The sequence below is a fragment of the Eumetopias jubatus genome, unplaced genomic scaffold (genome assembly GCF_037043125.1).
Source record: "Eumetopias jubatus isolate StellerSeaLion01/CBP00866 unplaced genomic scaffold, mEumJub1_p1.0 scaffold_4, whole genome shotgun sequence".
Lineage (NCBI taxonomy): Eukaryota > Metazoa > Chordata > Mammalia > Carnivora > Otariidae > Eumetopias > Eumetopias jubatus.
The window spans coordinates 97,377,653-97,397,281 of record NW_028274810.1 but is presented as its reverse complement, the minus strand read 5'-3'; the positions used below and the strand labels follow the sequence as shown (position 1 = coordinate 97,397,281).

The 19,629-nt window shown below is 42.3% G+C and overlaps 1 protein-coding gene across 9 annotated transcripts in view; it reads left to right on the top strand.

The window, feature by feature from the left end:
* PRDM2 (PR/SET domain 2) overlaps positions 1-19,629 on the top strand; it is a 119,311-nt gene that overhangs the window by 15,801 nt on the left and 83,881 nt on the right. For all 9 annotated transcript variants that reach the window (XR_003610189.2, XM_028108449.2, XM_028108447.2 and 6 more), the window contains 2 exons: positions 14,872-14,986; positions 16,705-16,808. Coding sequence is in view for 8 of the 9 variants with exons in the window: in XM_028108449.2 (XP_027964250.1) it covers positions 14,872-14,986; positions 16,705-16,808 (219 nt within the window). In the remaining variant the exon portion in view is untranslated. The remainder of the gene's footprint in view (positions 1-14,871; positions 14,987-16,704; positions 16,809-19,629) is intronic.

The following is a 19,629-nucleotide window of genomic DNA, read 5'->3' as shown; positions in this document are numbered from 1 at the left end:
TCATTATCTGAAATTTTGGACACCTTTTTATCATTTATAGGTACTTCTAACTGAAGTCCCAATTTTATTAGGGTGGCCACGTTTAATAAGTTCAGTCCCGTGTTGCATTGAGAGATGTGAAATTTTTGGAATGGATCCTTTTGATTTCTTTTCATTACTTTCTTTTATCAAAAATACGTTTATTTTAATGTGGAGGACCATACATCATAAAAAATGAATCTGGCGAACACATGGGGCACATGGTTTCTATTATTTTGCAACTTGCAGATTTACTGACATGCTTTTGAAGCCAAATTATTTTTGAAATGGTGAGATGGGGGAGGGGAAAAGAGAACAGAGTGGATTTTCATAGTCCTTGTTCATCAAAGTTATGTGCATATATATGTCATACGTTTCATTTATTTTTCTCTCTGAAGACTGATTGCATATATATATGTGAACCTGGTCACCCAAAGGAACTTGCTTTTCTCCCGCCTAGGAACTGTTGTTAGAAGAGCCTCAGGGTTCTGGGTTAGAACGATTGTGAATGTTTCCAGAGTGGAATCCAAATATTGACATTGCTTTTGGGGCACCACTGTTCAGCAGTCAGTTATTTCAGGTGGCTACAACTTTACCTGTAGGCTTAATAAGGCTTTAATTCTTACACCGTATTTGGCTGCTCAGATTTTATTTCTAACGTCTTTTGACCTGCTTGACACCTCACACTTTCACTCTGTGGTTCCTTTTATATCAAGTGACCTTGTTGTGTTTAGAGAAAGTCCACATGCCATTCAAAAGAGTTGTAGCCATAACCTTTTCTTTTTTTGGCTCTTTTGCAATTTCATTTTGTTTTTGACAAGTTTTAATATCAGATCTGCAGAAGACTGCCTTTGATGCCAAATGCCAAATATCAGTGGAAAAGTGTCCTCTTATGTTTCTAATGGTTAGCACATTTCTGATTTGGATGTAATTTAAGTGGTCTGGTAGTAATGAAACTTTTATTTGGATTATAAAAATTGTCTACTTTTTATGAGTAAAATTTTCAGCATCTTTAGTTCTATTTTCCTTATCTGAGGGATTTTAGTTGCATGATGTTATTATGTCATGGCATAAAATCGATGAGTGTTTTTCAACAACTGTCTCAGTAATTCTTACCAGTTAAGAATTGTTTCAGGACATTTTATGTTTTTCCTCTTATATTTATTCTCATTTTCAACCAGTGAAAAATGAGCAATCAGTGCTTCAGAAACTTGAAAGTAACTACAAAAATTTGGGTATTAAAAAAGTTTTAACTTGAACCAGATTGATTTTTTTTTTAAGCTTATTTATTTTTAAACAATCTCTGTACCCAGCGTGGGGCTTGAACTCACGACCCTGAGATCAAGAGCCTTATGCTCCACCAACTGAGCCAGCCAGCCAGGCACACCTGAACCGGATTGATTTTTTTTTTTTTTCTTTTAAGTAGGCTCCATCCCTAGTATGGAGCCCAAAGCAGGGCTCGAACTCATGACCCCGAGATCATGACATGAGCTGGAGCCAAGAGTCAGATGCTTACCTGACTGAGCCTCCCAGGCGCCCCTGAACCAGATTGATTTTTAATTAAAATCTTAATGGTGATGTTACGGTCAGATTATTCTCTCTAGGGACTGAGCAGCCGTGCTTAGATGAATTTTAGCAGTTAGCATTCAGATCTATCTCTTACGGTGGGCATGGTCTTGAAGACAGTAGCACAGTGTCATTCATTCATATGTGTGTGCTGGTTGAGGTTTAGGGACTGAATGATCCCCAGAGTGAGCAGACCATATTGTTTGCAAACGGGTTCTTTAGGGGAAACAGCAGACTTGGAAGTCTCATGGTATTTTAAGAGCTGACTACTGAAGCAGTGTTCTGAACTGCTCAGTCTTAGACCAGTGTTGTTCCATGTTCCAAGCGGCTCCTGGTGCGGTAGCTCCCCAGGCTCTCTCTCCTACCCCAGCTCCGGGCTCCACAAAGCCTCTAGGTGCACATGTTCTTTGTCCTTCCTTCCCTTCTCCTTTGTTCTCTACTCAACACTTACCCCTTCTCTTACCTTCCCAGCCTAGAACTCCGCTTGCTTTGCCTGTGAGCCTTTTTTCCTTCCAGCTTGGTCCAGGCCTGGTTGGCAGGCAAGAGGAGAGCCACTCTGCTCTTCTACTTCATTCTCCCATTTTCTTTTCTCTCCATTGTAAATCACAGATACCCTTGCCTTGCTTCATTCGCATTCCACACCCACCCCAATATTTAAGTTTGGAGATGTTCTTATTTTCCTCCCTTTTCCCCCCTAGATTTATCTAGGAGAATCCAAACCTTTATAAATTACTTTCTCATTGAATAAAGAGTTTAGAGTGCTTACTTTATAGAATATCAAGGGTGAGCAAAGTTCCATAATTTGAATATGCTCATGGTAGTTTTAAAATAGATACGTTGGAGTTTACTACCACTTCCTGTCTACTGAGTACTTAACCAACATGCCAGGCACTCCGTTAAGTATTGCACACGTTATTTTCTCACTCATTTAGTCTTTGCAACCATTCTCTGAAGTGTAGGTTTTACCTCCATTTTATGGATGAAGACATGAAGGCCCAGAGAGGTGGCCATGGCTTGCCCATGACAACTCAAACAGTACGGGATAGAGCTCTGATTCACACCCTCGCTTGTCAGATTCCAAGGCTCAGTTCTTGGCCGCCTTGCTATACTGATGTATCAGTAGGATAAGCTGCGTTACGCTGTGCCAACAAGCAAGCAGCTCTGAAATCTCAGGGGCTTAATGCGGCATCCTTTTATTTCATGTTCTTTCTGCGCATCCTGTGTGAGTCCACTGTTGGAGTTGCTCAAGAACCAGAGACGATGAAGGCTTTGCCTCAATATACATCACTTCTACTCATATTTAATTAGCCTGAGGTCATCATATGGCCACATCTAACTTAAAACAAGGGTGTTAGGTGCTGGCTGGGGTGCGGGGGCGGGGGGCAGTGCAAGCCTGTCAGGGGCCTGGGAGGAGAGGAGAACTGTAGTATTTTGGGTAGAGCCTCAGTGATTTTTCCCCAGCTCTAGTGAGATATAACTGACATGGAGCATCGTGTAAGTTTTAACCCTAATGAGATAATACAACTGTCTTGGTTTCTGATTTGAGTCACAGTCAGGTTATTTTTTTTTAAAACAATCTTTGGGTAACTCAAGTTGTTCCTGATATTTGAAACTTTCTGTCAACATAGTAGCTTATGATTGCAGCATCTCTCCATCCTGATCCGTGATCTAAAGTCTTGCCAGTAGCCTGTAGCGGAACAATTTAGCAACTTAGCCTTCCAGACTTTTAAAAAGTTTTATGTAGTAAAATAGCAAAAGCAGTTTTTAATCACTGGATGCTGCAGATCCAACCTGAGAACTGTGATAAGCCATCCATAGTTGCATTATCTTCGCTGTTCTGGATGTTCATTTGTTCCCTCATTGTTCCTGTGTACACTGCACCCCAGCATGTTGTGGATTCTGCAGTGAACCAGACAGGGGCTCTGCCCTGCCGCTTACCTAGTCAGAGACAGTTGAAAAGCAGAAGAGGAGACAATTTCAGGTCGTGAAAAGCGCCTTGCAGACAGTGAAACCTGGTGGTGTGGTAAAGAATGATGAATGAAGGCAGGGGAGGGTTCTTTGGATTCCACGGTCAGGGAAGGCTGTTCTGAAGAGGTGACTAACAATGAAAACAGAGACTCAAGTGATCACCAACAATCAGATATCTGAAGATCCAGGGAAAGAAAAATCTCGGTAGAGTGAGCCAATAGTGAGTGCAAAGGCCCTGAGGTGGGAGTTCAAGGGCACAGGCAGAACAGGCTGGGGGCTGGAGCTTGGCAAGCATCAGGGACTCTGGGACAAGATGAAGTTGGGGAGGGGCAGGGGTCAGATTCATAGAGCCTTAAGGGCCATAGAAAGAAGTTTATATTTTATTCAAATTGCAGTGGAAAGCCTCTGGACAGTGACATCTGTATTCCATTTTTTAGAGCATCACCTTTATCTTTATTGGGAATGAGGATAGCAATATGCTTATTATTCAGATTAACACCGTATTTGAGGATAGTTTCTTCAGTTGGACAATTTAATGGGCCTGCCAGCTTTTTGAAAGTGGGTGCTCTTTTATGTGTTTCGGAACTGTTTGATATATTTGTTTTCCAGAGACGGTGTGAAGGTTTTCTTGTTTTGTGTCCTCATCGCTTTATTGTTACTACAGTCATACTCATTCCTTAACCAAACACAATTTAATGCTGTTTCAATAAACTGAAGCTTGTTTCATCCCCCTTTCCCCATTGTTTGCTCCCAGAATAGTAGCTAAGAGTCTTGTTTGCAAGTTTAAACAAAGAAGAGTGGTTCATAGAATTTAAAAGTATTAGCACTCTGCTTCTCGGATATCTTTTGCTGCTAACAGCAATTAACTGTGGTGATTATCATTAGTCTGTTGCAGAATAATATGATCTTAGGGTGAATATACTGTGACACATTCTCAGTGCGAACCCATGTTCAATCTGATCTCTTCTGCCAACCACTGCTGTCGCTCTCCAGTGTTTTAAGTTGAATATTTAAGAAACTAGGTGCTTTAATTAAATAGATTACAACAGATACAATAATTTATGGTCGTTTTCTGGGTGGAGTATGTAAAAAGAGGTACTGATACAAATTTAAATGAAATACCAGTAAAACTTGCTTATGTTTATATTTTTAAAAATAAAGACATTCGTGTGTATAGGCTATCTCAGATGGTACGTGCAGCCTCGTCACAGCGGCCAATGCCAGGGTCATGCTACGTGGTGCTGTGTAGTGGAGTTAGCCTCCTGATTCCAGGGATATCTATCTTAAGAGGTGGGGGGGGGGGTGTAGGGATTGGAGCAGGCTGGTTCTAAGGCTACCGTGTGCCTGGAGCAGAGCAGATGAGGGAGGAATGAGTGGGCAGAGAGGTGTGCACTCAGCTCGTGGTCACTGTAAAGATCAGAGTAGACTTTGCCTGGGGAGATGGGAAATTTGTTGGAGGGTTTGAGCAGAGGAATGCTTGAGTTGGGTCAGAAAAAAGTCTTGAAAGAAAAAAATGTTTTTTTTCTTGGCATCAGTATTTTTATCCTTTATTTTCTGGGACCATTAAAGTTTCATTCGAACATGATTTAAATAGGAGAGTGTAGAAGTCATTTACTTTTTTTCACTTTACAGATTTTATTTATTTGAGAGAGAGAGAAAGCTGGAGGGAGAGGGAGAGAGAATCTGAAGTAGACTCCACACTGAGTGCAGAGCCTGATGTGGGGTTCAACCCCATGACCTGAACCGAAACCAAGAGTTGGATGCTTAACCGACTAAGCCACCCATGTGCCCCTATTTTACTTTAAAAACCAACTTTGAGGTATAATTTTTGTGTATTAAAAAGTACTCATTTGAAGGGTATAAGTCTTAAGTTTGACACGTACCTACATCCACTGCTCTCAAGATGTAGAATACTTCCACTGCCCCGAAAGGTCTTTCTCGCTGCTCTGCCGTTAGTATTACTCCCCCCAGCCCCTGCTCTGGGCAAGCACTGATTGGCTTTCTGTCCCTGTGGGTTGGTTTTTCCTGTGTTTCACATGAGTGGAATCATTAGCACTTGCTCTTTGGTGTTTGTCTCCTTGTGAGCAGTATAGTGTTTTTTAGATTCATTCATGTTATTGTAGATATCAGTAATTTATTCCTTTCACGGAGGATATTTTATGGGGGACCATCTGACCGTGGAGGTAAATCTGTTTATAATTGTATTTCTAAAGATTGGGTGAAATCTTGGATGGCTTTCTAGCCTTCGTTTTAGATTATCTTCCTTTTTCCTTGTGCTAGATCGATCGATCGATCGATCTATCTATATCTATAGGTATAAAATACATAAGGTATAAAAAATTGAAACCACTTTTGCTATTTTACCATATTATTAATATAAAATTACATAATTATAAATGCAAATTTGATTTTTCAGACTTTTTAAAAAGAGACTTCCTACTAAGTAAGGTGATTCCTGTGTGTTAGGACTTAAACCTCAATTAAGGAACGTACAGTTTAGAAAATTAACATGCTTAATGATGGTGGCACTTAAATCTCATTTTGAATCATGTTTTCTTCTAGATAAATTAGCAATTTTTATGAGATCTGGGGCCTTGTCTTTCTGAATGAAAATATATTATTTCTGAAATTTGAAAGAGAATTAGCAACTTGGATGACATTTCCTTAAATAACTGTGGAAGGAACTGTGGCGAGAAGGCTTATATTTTTTGTTATTCTGATATTAATGCTTTGATAGAGAAAGAGGTTATAGGATTGTTTAGCTCTTCCTCACCTTTGCTGTCTGGTGACTCACATTCCACCTTCAGTCCTGGCTTGGCCACTCCATCTGTGTGACCTTGGGCAAGTCCCTTGACCCCTTAGTATTTGCTCTCTTACCTGTTAAATAGACATAGTAGTGGTGGCCACCCCATGCGGTTGTGGTCAAATGAGTTGATAAACGTAAAGGCCAGTACCTGGCATATGGGAAACACTGTGCAAGTGTCATCGTCATCATCGTTATTATTTTCAGCTAGTGACCAAGTGTGGATTCTGCCCAATAACATACTTGCTAAGCACTGTTAGTGCTTTAGTTCAGACCAAGGCGTTGCTTGTGTGGACTGTCACAGAAACACCCGCATTGACCTCAAACCCCCTCATTGCTGACCGTGTCTCTCCCCCGGGACCGTTCTCTCTCTATAGGCCTTGAGTTTTGTATTCATACAATAACATAAACCTGGCCACGTAGGAAGTCAGAAAAGTGGGCCGTTACCATGAGTTGTTTGGAACATCTTCATGGGTGAACTAGGGTTTGAACTTGACCTGGAAGGCTGTAGAAAATACCCACCGGTCAGAAGAATTGAGGGCAAGAAGGATCAGTGGTGTGGGAGCCCTGTCAGCTGAAAACCTGGCCTGTGAAAGACCTCAAGGAGTTAGGAGGACCTCCAGAGAGTGGCGCCCGTAGGGACCGGGGACGACCTTTAAGAGTAAAATTGGGATTTTTCTGTGATTTCTTCCAGGAGAATTTTTTTTTTCCCTTAAAGTTGTAGATAGACCAAACAAACTCCATTTGACTTGAAAGGCTGTGGCTCCATAGTTTGCTGACGTGGAGGAAGGTGGTGTGAGATTTGACAGCTGTCTCAGCAATAACAGACTCACTAGGAGGCGGTAACCCTCATTCTGGACAAAGGGAATGGCTGTGTCAGGTTGAGAAGAGCTCTCAGGTACCCAATCTACTTTGCCTCTCTCGAACCTTGAAAGACTCTGAAACCAGTAGAGTAACTACTGGGTTTTATTTCAAAAGTTTTTAAAAAGACTTCTGAACCAGATGCTTTTTAGAATGATTAATCAAGAAGGCAGAGGGGTTTGGAGAAGGTGAATATAGAAGAGACTGGAAACCAGAAAACCATCCCATCACATCTTGTCAGCCTCCTGCCCAAGACCCTTTAGTGGTGCCCTGCCGCTCTCCAGATGCACTCCAGTGTCTCTGCCCCGGTGTTCACGGTTCTGCAGATTCTGCTTTCTCCCTGGCTCGCTCTGACCCAGCCACAATGGTCTCATTTTGTTCCTGAACATGCCAAGCCCTTTGTCTCCTCAGGATGTTTCCCGCATGGCCATTCCCATCTCTCAAGTCCAAGTGTCAGTGTGTGTGTGTGTGTGATCTTCCCTAAGATGCCCCCCCCCGCCCCCATTCCCACAGCTACCCTAACTAGGACAGTGTCCCCTCCTTATCTGTTTATCACACTCTTTATTTCACGGGTCCCAGGGGGACACCCCATCAGGCGGGCAGAACCTGTCTTGTCCTCGCTGCTGCTTTCCTCAGGCAGCGCAGTGCTGGCTCATGGGGCACGCGTTGGACATGTGTAGGATGCGGAGATTGCTGGGTTATTTCCGATTGGAAGGATGATGGAAGCAGTGGGAATTGGAGAAAGGGCTAGGGTACGACAGTACTGCGAGCTCCCCAGCAGCATTGGACTGTGGACATCTCCCGCTCCCTCGAACCTTTTCCCCAGCCTTCCTGACATCCTGTTCTTGGTGCCCCTTCTGCCTCTGTGACGCTGCTTCCGGCCTTGTCTTCCACTCTTAGATGGTGGCTTCCTGAGGGCTTTGTCCTTGCTTGCGTCTCGGTCTCTGATCTCATCCGCTCCCCCGGACCCCATTGCCAGTCGTGTCTGCGCCCTTGTACAGTCATCTCTGTGCGCCCAGACTGCATGGCACTTGACTGCCGGATACGCATTTGTTTCCAGCAGCCACCGCTCAGAGCGAGGCATCCTGTGCCAGGCACCTGGTGCAGTGATGAGTGACCTAGAACCTGCCCCCTGTGTCTGCAGCCTAAACTTGCCTCTGGCGGAGAGGCCATTAAAGAAGCCAGCCCGTCAGTGCTTACAAAGTGCAGAGTGCCCCGAGACGTGGAGAGTGTGCTAACGGAGCCTTGGGGGCAACCCTGCTCCTAGGACGGTGAGGACAGCCTTCCTTAGAGTAGGGCGGGGCCTCGGGCGCCCCGGTGGGTCTGGTCGTGTGGGGTCTTGGCCCCACCATGCCAGCGCTTCACGTAAAGGGGAGCAACTCTCTGCTGCTTTTCTTTCGCACCCGTGCAGGAGCTTGAAAGGGGCGCAGACAAGAAGTTGTCTTTAATTGCCTTTGAAGCTACTTATCCCAATTTATTCTGTTATATTTTCCTTGTTCTCCTTTAGTGATTCACAGTGAAACCCTTAACCTGAAAACCCCCCCTTGTGCCCGTAGGGAGCAGCCCCTCCAGTTGTAGGGGAGAAGGAGGGTGGAGGCAGGACGCGGATGTGGGGGCCCGGCCCTCCTTCCTCGATTTCCTCTTGGGTCCCTACATTCTCTCCATGTGGTCTCAGAATCTCTCTTGTTCTCTGCTTCTCAAGCCTGAGATGGGAGATGCCCGAGGAGCAGAGGCGGTCTGTTCGTGCAGCAGTCCTTCAGCTTTTTGTCGATGAGGATTAGATCAGTGGATATTTACCATGTTAGAAATGGAAACACATTTGGTTTTTTAAAGCTTAATTTGGGGCTTGAGCTCAAAGACTTCGAGATCAAGAGTCACATGCTCTCCCGACTGAGCCAGCCAGGCACCCCCTGAAACAAAAATGTTAATTGGAAGTATAGAATCACAGGAAGTTGCAAAAGTAGTGCAGAGAGTCCCTTGGACTCTTCTTCACTCAGCTTTACCCAGTGGTGTAACATCTTTATTATAGTCTCAGAATCAGGAAATAGACCTAGTTCAGGAGTTAGTTAGACTACAGGCTTCATTCATAAGTCAGAAAATTTTAAAAACACGAGATCAGAAGCTACTTATCCCAGCCAGTCCACATCCATTAGCTAGTGGAATGGATGACATCATCACTTGTCACGACCCCCGGAAGACTCCCCTCTACACACCTGAGGATGAAAAGGGCAAATGACATCTCAGCGTTATTGTAAAAGTAACCCTGACCTCGTGGACCCCCGACAGGTGGCCCTAGATGATCGTGCGAGGCCCCACTGGCTTAGTGGTTGGAATGTGGACTCTGGAGTCCATCTGGATTTTGTCTTGGCTCTGCTACTTTAAAGTCACGTAGCTTGGGATAGTTACTTGACAGGACAGCTCTGTGGCATAGTATTTGAGAATCTAGACCCCGAAGCCTGACTATCTGGGTTTAAGTGCTAGCTCCGCCACTTACTGGCTGTGACTGTGGGCAGGTTTCAGTTTCATCTGGAAAGTGGAAGTACCCACGATCAGAGTGGTGGGGCAAGGATTAAATGAGGTGATGCACAGAAAGAGCTTGGAATCGTGTCTGAGTGGGATCCTGAGTACCCATCCATGTTAGCTGTGATTTTTGTGAGCTAAGACAGGAAAGATGGTTAGCCCAGAGCCTGGCCCAGAGGAAGGAGTAAATGTCCTGCTCCTGAAGGTGCTCCCACCATCCAGCCTGGGGAGGTCATCCAGGGCCAAAGGGAAGGTATTAGGTATTAGGGAAAGGAGAAGAGAGCTTGTCTAAAGAGCTCCGTGAGGAGGGGGCCTGGATCAGCTTTATTCACCATCATATCTTCACTGCCCAGTGCGGTGCCAGCCTGGAGCTGACTCTCAGGAAATGTTTGTTAGTGATCGAGGGAGGGACTGGATGAATGAAAGACAACTGCTCCTGGCCATGAGTTGGGGAGGGGAGGCGAGGGAAGGGGGTATTGACTTTCTCTGAGTTTGAGTTAGGAAGTTGGAGACATTGATTTAATGAAGATCAACTGATAATAACTGAGTAACTTACTAAATTAGCTTAAATTTAATACATTAGATTTAACCTACGCTGCTCCAGATCAGTTCACTGATATGTGTTTGGAGGCTATACTTCACTGAGCAGTGAAATAACGAGTTCTTATGTTTCCTGTTACATAAAAGGAAAGCAGAGAAGTCCTTGTAATGTCCTCTGTGCTTACCACAGTGATCAGTGTCAGAAACCCTTGAAATGGGAACGTGCCTTTATTTCGGAATAGCAAGGATGGGGTGCTGGTGGGCTGTTGGCCACCCCAGAGGAAGGAGCAGCCAAGGTTCCTTCGTGGAGCTTGCAGTTTGGCCTCTGGTTGGTCACCTTCTACTCCTCATAGTCTGTGCAGTTCAGCAGGTGATTGACTTCTCAGGCACTTCCCCTGCCTTCCTCTCCTACCTCAGCTCCATGTGCTTTTCCCTCACCTTCTCTGCCCCAGACAGATTGGTCTTTTTTGCCTGTCTGTTCTCTGAGCACACCAAGCTTGCTGGATTACCAGTGCCCTTGCTGATTACCTTTCTGGGCGTGTTTGCCCTCCATACTCTCACACAATGCCCTTCCCATTTCTAGAGAGGTCTTCTGGAAGCACTCCGTCTGTCTAAAATAGCACCCTTTCCATCTGCATCACTGTGTCCCCTTCTTGTGCTTGAGTTTTCTTCAGAGCATCAATAAGTACCAGGCATTATATATCCTTGCTTGATTTTGTCTGTCTTCCTCACTAGAGTGACACATTGTTTTTTTCTTTAAATTTTTATTGTTATGTTAATCACCGTACATTACATCATTAGTTTTTGATGCAGTGTTCCATGATTCACTGTTTGTGTATAACACCCAGTGCTCCACGCAGAACGTGCCCTCTTTAATACCCATCACCAGGCTAACCCATCCCCCCACCCCCCTCCCCTCTAGAACCCTCAGTTTGTTTTTCAGAGTCCATCCTAGAGCGACACATTGTTAAGGCAAATGAGTTGCTTAAAACATTGCCTGGCCCGTTGAAGGCACTCAGAAATTGAGTAGATGCTACAATTTCCTTTAGAAAAAAATTAATCTGGGGAATATTCCCAGGATCAAATTGTGATCTTTAGTGTAAGAACCAAGATGACCTTGTTTAGAGTATGATATTATATCTAATATTATAAGGATATTCATGTGTGTGTGTGTGTGTGTGTGTGTGTGTGTGTGAATGAGATCCCAGTTTGTAAGTGTGTCGGGGAGAGAAATCTTCTCTTAAAAATTCTTTTCTTCCAAAGATTTACTTGTAAATTGGCTGCTTGGAATTGAGAGCATATATCACATTGTCTAAAAAAGAATTCTTTTATTGACCTAGAAATATGCCTACCTCAAATTCAAGAAATTCAGGCACACATGGAAAAAATGCTTTCTGATTGATGACCCTGCTATTTTGTTTATTTCTAGCCTTCCTTTTTCTAAAAAAAGATTAAGTCCCTTTACAAGAATTGTGTATTCATTCAAGTATTTAAGTGACACCAAACATGTCATGTCTACTGCTAAACACTGGGAATGCAACGTTGAATAAGATAGACGCCATCTGTCTTCATTGTCGTTTATCAGGGGCGGTACATTAAACACATAATTATACAAATAATTACTTAAAATTGTGGTAAGAGCTGTGAAGGAAAAATAAGGAAAAGGAGAGGCAGTTTCCAGCCATAGGCACTGCTGCTGGAAAGGGGAGAGGAAATTCCTGCAGCTGGCCAGGGTTGACTTGGTGTGGTTTGAGGTCCTTGAATTTTAGTTGTCTTATGCGAAGGATACTAACATAAACAGAAAAAAGCTTTCTTCCACTAGTTAAATGAGTCCAAATTTAAAAACATGGGCTCACTGAAAGCAGGTAAATAAGTGCACAGGAATTTGTCCGATCTTTTTCCAGTGGCAGCTCTGCTGAGGTCTTTTATATTCATAGGTGTATCAGAAACGTAAACGTACGTGGTCTCCATATTACCCTCAAGTTACAAATTGCCTGTGGGAATGTCAGCCATCTCCTTCTGACACTTCTATGGAAGTTTGGAGGTTTTAGGGCACAGGTTCTCAGATTATATTCCGCAGAATATTTTTTTTTCTAGCTTTATTGAGGTATAATTGACAAATTATAAGATATTTAAAGTGTATGTCGTGGTATTTCGATATATGCAACCATCTAGTTAATTAACACATCCATCATCTCTCATATTTATCTTCTTTGGTGAGAACATCTAAGTTCTACTCTCTTAGAAAATTTCAATGCTATAATACAGTGCTATCAACTATAGTTAACCATGTTTTACATTAGATTCTCAGACCATATCCAGGAGAATCTTAACTGGAAATGGTGCAGTGGTTATGAACTTGGGCTCAGGGTCAGACAGACAGAGGTTCACATCCTGACCTTGAGCAATTTAGACAACTTCCCTAAGCTTCAGTTTCTTTCATTGTGTGTGTGTGTGTTGGGGGATGGTGAGGGTTGGGGGGAAGCCGGGGGTGGGGGCTGCAGTGCCAGTCCCTGCCCCTTGCGCTGTTTGGAGTAAATGCCATCATGCGTGGAAGACTGTTAGTACAGTGCCTTGCACTGAGGCCCCAAGGAAATATTAGCTTGTTAGTCCTAGTGCCTGGAAGGATCGGTTAGAGTAGCTGACACACTGTCTTTTCAGAGCTCTTGGGGAAGTTAAATGGTGTCAAATCCTTTTAAATCTTAGAATAAGGTCCCATCTGAGGAAGGAGAAGAAAACTCCCTCACTCTGCTTTTTAATGGGCACGTGCTGATAGGATTCGGAGTTTTGGCTAAGTACTTCTTAATATTGCTTAATTTATCAGTGTTTAATTACTATGTAGCCTAGGATACCGACTACCAGTTTAATACCTTTTCCTCCATTGGAAAAAAAATTATTCATGTTGCCAAAAAAACCATTTATAGATTAAAGTTTTAAAAATGGAGGTACTATATTTAAAAGTGAGACATTTGTGTGCTAAATTTATTCACATTTTAGCTAATTAAAAATACCATAAGACCCATTTTCTGCGGGCAGTTTTGATATTCCCATGTTTTCGGAGGCATTTAACTTGTGCTTGGTGACATTGTCAGGACCAAGCTGTAGATCCAGCAGGATCAAAGCATTTGTGCTTCTGAAGGGTCCCCAGTCGGCTTTGCCCTGTTGGAGAAATGAATCTCAGTCTGTAGATGCCCACTTGTGCGCATTCCAGCTCAGAGCAGACCAGAGAGCAGACTTTCATAATGAGTTGCTCATTGCCATGGGATTTATTTCTCTTGAAGCAGCCTATTGATACTAAAAAAAGAAAAAAAGCAAAATGTTGGGAGTACACAAATTAGGATGATATTCTCATCTTTACACAAAATATTCTTAGATCTGTAAGAGCTTCATTGTAGGAAAATTAACCTCTTTAGGTTAGAGTTTGCTTTTTGCCTACTTTGCTTTCTTTGAAAGTCCTTGAGAAATGATTCCCTTGCAGTGAAATAAAAAACACCTAGACTATAGAACCCATCGTTCTTAGTGGTGTTGTGATATGCACATCAGTTCTTTGGGGTATATGGGATAAGAGTTAAAAGACACTTGATTTTCCTTTGATTGGATGTTAATTTTATTTTATTTTTTTATTTTTTAAAGATTTTATTTATTTATTTATTTGAGAGAGCGAGAATGAGAGAGAGAGAGAGCACATGAGGGGGGGAGGGTCAGAGGGAGAAGCAGACTCCCTGCTGAGCAGCAGGGAGTCCGATGCGGGACTCGATCCCGGGACTCCAGGATCATGACCTGAGCCGAAGGCAGTCGCTTAACCAACTGAGCCACCCAGGCGCCCTGAATGTTAATTTTAAAATAATAGTCATGTTTTACCAGTTGGCTCAGATTTCCCCTTTCGGTTCCCTTATATTCATACCTAATAGTAATCTTATTTCTTAAGATTAAAGTGAAAACTGGTTAGTAATGTATAAAATTCTGTTTCTTAAGACTGTGATATTCTGCCGACTTTGCTAATTAGTGACTTGATACAAGTGGTAAATTACGGTTTCCTGGAAAGGTCACATTTCCATTGAGGGCCCAGAGAAAGTTGTAGTGTTCTGGTTGGAATATTCAAGCCCCTGTTAAAGGGGGTGTTGTTGCCGGAGGGATGAAAGCATAATAGTTGGGGTGAGAGGTCCTTTACAGTGTGTGCCGAAAGTATTCTTTTAAGTAGGGAGTGTTGGTTTTTATTTTTTAAATGTTCCAAAATGCTGATGGTAGCCTTTGACTTAAAAGTAAGCTTAAGCTGTATTGTACTTCCAGATTCTGTGGGAGTTTAAAATAGTATGGTGCCAGATATTTACATATTTTGAGAATGACTACAGGTGGCTGGAACAAAATAGATTAACACAGACATGCTTGAAGGTGGCAGTAGTTTCCTTTGGAGACTCACAAACAGCCATCCCAGCAGCTCCTGAGATGCTCCACAGCACGGTCGTCTTGGTCTGGCTTGCCAGCTTCAGGTTTCAGTTACAGTTTTGCATATTTGCTTATTGGACCAGAAAAGAAAAAAACGCTAACTGGGTTTCCTTCCCTCTGCTCTGATCCTTCTGTTTCTTGACTTGCAGAACACTGAGCCTGTTGCAGCTGCTGAGAGCCTGGCTGAGGTACCCGAACATGTGCTTCGAGGACTTCCAGAGGAAGTGAGGCTTTTCCCATCTGCTGTTGACAAGACTCGGATTGGTGAGGACCAGGGTCCCAGAAGGAGACGGGGAGGGGATGGGAGAGCCGCCTTTATCCAGGCATCCTTTGGGAGCGTTTAAGGTAGGGAGCTCATCATCGAAGCGACAGATTTACACTTAGACTTAGAAGATTATGTGGAATTTCTGCATTTTCCAGTCAAGAATCCAGGGTGGACATAGACTATAAAACTAAAGCGGAAATACCCCCACGCCCACTTACACCCACTTACCATCCTTTGTGACTTAGCCCGAGTGTTCCCTCCCACTGTCTCCTCGGGCCTCTTCCTACTCAGTGTATTGTTCCCTCCTCTCTGATTTCACTGGGACTTGAGCGTGAGTATGCTGCTATATTTAATTCCATGATTTTGTATTTGTTTTCACATCTGCCCCTTTTATTGCCTGTGTGTGCCTTCATTTCTTACTTACCTCTCTCTCCAGTACCTGACATGTTCTGGACCTCAGTGGGTACTTGAATGAATGACGACCCGAGTGTCCCTGAATGCTTCTGGCTGGATTTTCTCATTGAATGCAAACCCAGCTTTTATGTATTTGGTCTTGTTTTTGTGCCCTAATCTTTAGACAGGAGGCTAATAAGGCAGTAAATTATAAAAATTTAGTCAAAGTACAGTTTTGGAATATATCATCTTTGTATCCCTTTTTGTTTTTTTAAGATGTATTTCTGATATTCCAGCTTATGTGTATGTGTGTGTGAATAAATCGTTAATAAATGCTTTTCCTAATTCTCATCGGAAAATTTTTCAGTAAGTCACTTGAGCACTCACATTGCATCATTCACATGAAAGTGGTTGATTGTAGAGCTCCACTATTTGATTATTAGCTCTGTTATCAAATTGGATTCATAGACCTACAGAAGAGTGAAATTTGAACCTCCTAGCTGGACAGGACTGGCTCAGCCTCCACTTTCCTTCTGTGCATCTTCTGAGAGCAAAAGATGAGGGAACTTGTCCAGAGGGCTTTTTGCCAGTGTGCGTCACCTCTGGGTGCTGGTTCCTTGACTCCAGGGCTGTCTCCCGCCATTTTGCCTGCTGCTTCTTCAGCCTCTGTGCCTGCCCTCTGGTCAGTGCCCAGAGCCCAGAAACGGCCGAGGAATATAGCAGAGCAGCGGCACGTGTGACTCTGGGCTGTTTGAAGTTCTGCCAAATGAGTTGTTACAGCAGCTAAGGTTTCAGGAGACTTAGCTGGGGAGGAGAGGGGGGTTCCACTTTGAGCAAACAAACTTTAAAAATGCCATTCACAAATCGGCATTTCCAAGCCTTTATAAAAGCAGTTCATTTTCATTGGAGACCATTTGAAATCTGCAGAAAAGTAGAAAGAGGAGAGGAGTTTAAAATCATTTCTAGTTTCACTCCTTTCTCATCTTTTTTCTCTTTAGTTGTGATTGTGCTCTTCTCCGGGTATTTGTGATTGTACCATCTGGGTAATTCTACATGTAAAAAATAGAAACAAATACAAAACATTTCTTTCCTACTTACAAAACAAAGGTTCTTTACAGACTATTTGGGGACTACAGAAGAATATAAAGAAGAAAAATAAAAATCTTCGTGGAAGACTTGATTTCATTTGACTTCACTTGCTCTCCATTGATCTAACATTATCTTGCTAGCTTTTTAACTTTTTTGTGAAACAGAGTTCACTTTAATGCTTCAATCTTTAAAATAACCACAATAACATTATGAAAATATTGGTTTTATTTTCCAGGTGTCTGGGCCACTAAACCAATTTTAAAAGGCAAAAAGTTTGGGCCATTTGTTGGTGATAAGAAAAAAAGATCTCAGGTTAAGAATAATGTGTACATGTGGGAGGTAAGAAAGAATTCTGGCTCTTTGTTTATCAACGTTCTGTACGTGTTTTAAGAAATCATTCTATTCTCTCAGGATTTGACATTTTGAAATTACAAGTCATCTTCAACATCAAGAATATATATTTTTTACTACACTTGATCTTAGCCAAAAGGTCGAGACGTGAAGAATATATATTTTTTAAAGATTTATTTATTTTAGGGAGAAAGTGTGTGGGAGGGGAAGAAGGGCAGAGGGAGAGGGAGAAGGGAAGCAGACTCCCTGCTGAGCCAGGAGCTGACCTGGGGCTTGATCCCACAACTCCGAGATCATGACCTGAGCCGAAACCAAGAGTTGGGTGCTCAACCGACTGAACCACCCAGGCGCCCCTCAAGAGTATTTTTATTAAAGAGAAAATGTGTTTCTTTGGACACAGCTGCTGTTTACATTTGTCTTTTGAAGCTGCTTGGCTGTCCTCAACAATAAATGTCAAATCCCCTTTTTATATTACCTTGTTCAGGGTATTTTGCATGACAGCCGAGACTTTGGTCTGTCACTTTACAGGCTTCCAAACAGATACTGTAAAAGACACTCCGTGGTGGCCACAAATAAAACACTGTTAGGGTCTTCTCTGTGTTTTAGAAAATAAACTGTGTTGCTGGAATATTCAGATATATTTAGCACATGGCACATTTATATAGTGCTTTGGGCTCCTCAGAAGGCTTTAATTTTGTTTATTTCATGTCCTCACAAGGATGCTGGAAGACTGCGCAGAGCATTAGCATATTCCTTACAGAGGTGAAGCTGTCGAGGGCAGAGGTGCAGTGCTCCTCCCCGTTGAGAGTGGTGTTGGTGCAGAACCAGAACCCATGTCTCCTGCCTGACAGTGAGGCATTTAAACGTGTTTCATTGGATTGCCTGGCTTCAGATCCTTCCTTTAGCTTGGTGACTCTCTGGGTACTTAACCTCTGGGCCCCAAAACCCTCAATTTAAAAATGGGGTTAATAAAAAATACCTCATTAAGATGGCCATGAAGATAAAGCAGGTTGTTACTGTTTCCTGGAGCACTGCATGCAAATTCAGCATTTAGTTCAGATCACGTGCTCTGGGGAAGCTCCTTACGTTCTGATAGGATCTCAGTTGGTGTGACTCCTTTTCAAGACAAGTGAAGGTTTTCAGTGGTTAGAAAAGCATTTCTATCAGATGGTCTTAAATTGACTCACATCTGTTTCACATGTAAACATACACAGGCCTAAAAATAAAATCTGCCTAGGAAATGTCTGGATACTTTCCATCAAGAAGTTCTGTGACACTTGTACATCTGAGGTATGTTGCTGCTGTTCTCAGTGTGACCAGCAGTGTTTCTTAACTTGAAGATTCCTACAGTTTCTTCCAGTAATTTTGAGCTTGTTTTGAATCGCTTACAATAAATCTGATGACAGTTAACCCAAGGGGCTTTCGGAAATGAGGATTTAGCATGAAAATAATCACAGTATGCTTTTTCACTACTTCTGAAGTAAAAGAGTGCTGTATTTGTAGAACTGCCCAGCCAAAAAATGATACTAATTACCCAAGATAACGCTTGAATGATTAAAAATGTCTTGACCACAAAATTATGCCCCCAAATAAATGGTACTTTTAATTTTAGAAATTTCCCAAGGGAAACTAACAAATATGTTCCACCAGGTTAGCACTAATCTTAGTGAGGATAATGTCTGGAAACTAGGAAATGCATTGTCTAGTTCTGTGTGTATAATGCTAAGCTTGAACAAATGTCATGAATATTAATATTACACCTAAGTTTATTGTACCTATTTTACCCAACATAGCAATTGGAGATTTTTGGGCATAGTACGTAAATTATTAATAGCGTCTGTTGTAGATTAAGCTTCATTTGTATTGAAATTCATATGTAGTATATAGGTTTATACTCAGCTTGACGAATGTTGTAATTTGGAGTCATGACCTATTAGGGATTTGACTTCTACTTATAAACGCATTAATACTGTGTTGTTAACTTAAGGTACTCGACTTGTATACCACTACAGTTGGTGAATCTTATGACATTGCCAGGTCTTGTTAGATTTAAAGATTTAGTTCTTGTCAAGGCTGGCTTTTCCTTCTTGCGATTAAAAAAAACAACTGGATATCATTCAGATAGTTCAGACTACAAGGTATGTATTCCATACAGAAACCTGTAAGCCTTCTGCTCTGTTAAAAGTAGATATATCTGACATGTATATGGAAGTATGCATGAGGCAAAGGATAGAAAGCATCAGTTAGAATGTATATATTCTAAAGAAAAAGAAACACCAAATAAAATTTAGAATATCCCCATTAATTTATTCCAACCTTGGTGTTAGCCTCAGACTTGCCTCAGAATGCCTCTTATTAACGTAACAAACTGCTTATCATTAAAATCTCATCTTGGCATTTGTTCTTCCATTAAAGCCCCTTAAGACTGGCTTATCTTTTAGCAGCCTGGTCTCTTGCCCCAGCTAGAACTCCATTTTAAAGCTAATCTAAGACAAAGTGTTAAATTGCTTTTCTTGAGCCCTTGATTATCTAACGCAGTCTTAAGTCCTCTAAGCTTTCACTGAAAACATTCCATTAAATCAGAAACAACAGGAGAGAAACAGTCAAATATCCTCAGGGTGAATGCACGAAACAGTCAGGTTCTACTAAGAGGAGAGCATTCTTTGAGCAATTTCTGGAGAGGAATTGCTTGCTAGCCAGCTTAACTGCTGGACTCCGTGTGTAATCCTTGCTGTGAGTACCCCCCACCCCCTCATGCTGAGCAATCTGCAGTATTCTAACCGCTTCTGACAAAAGCCTTTCAGATTCA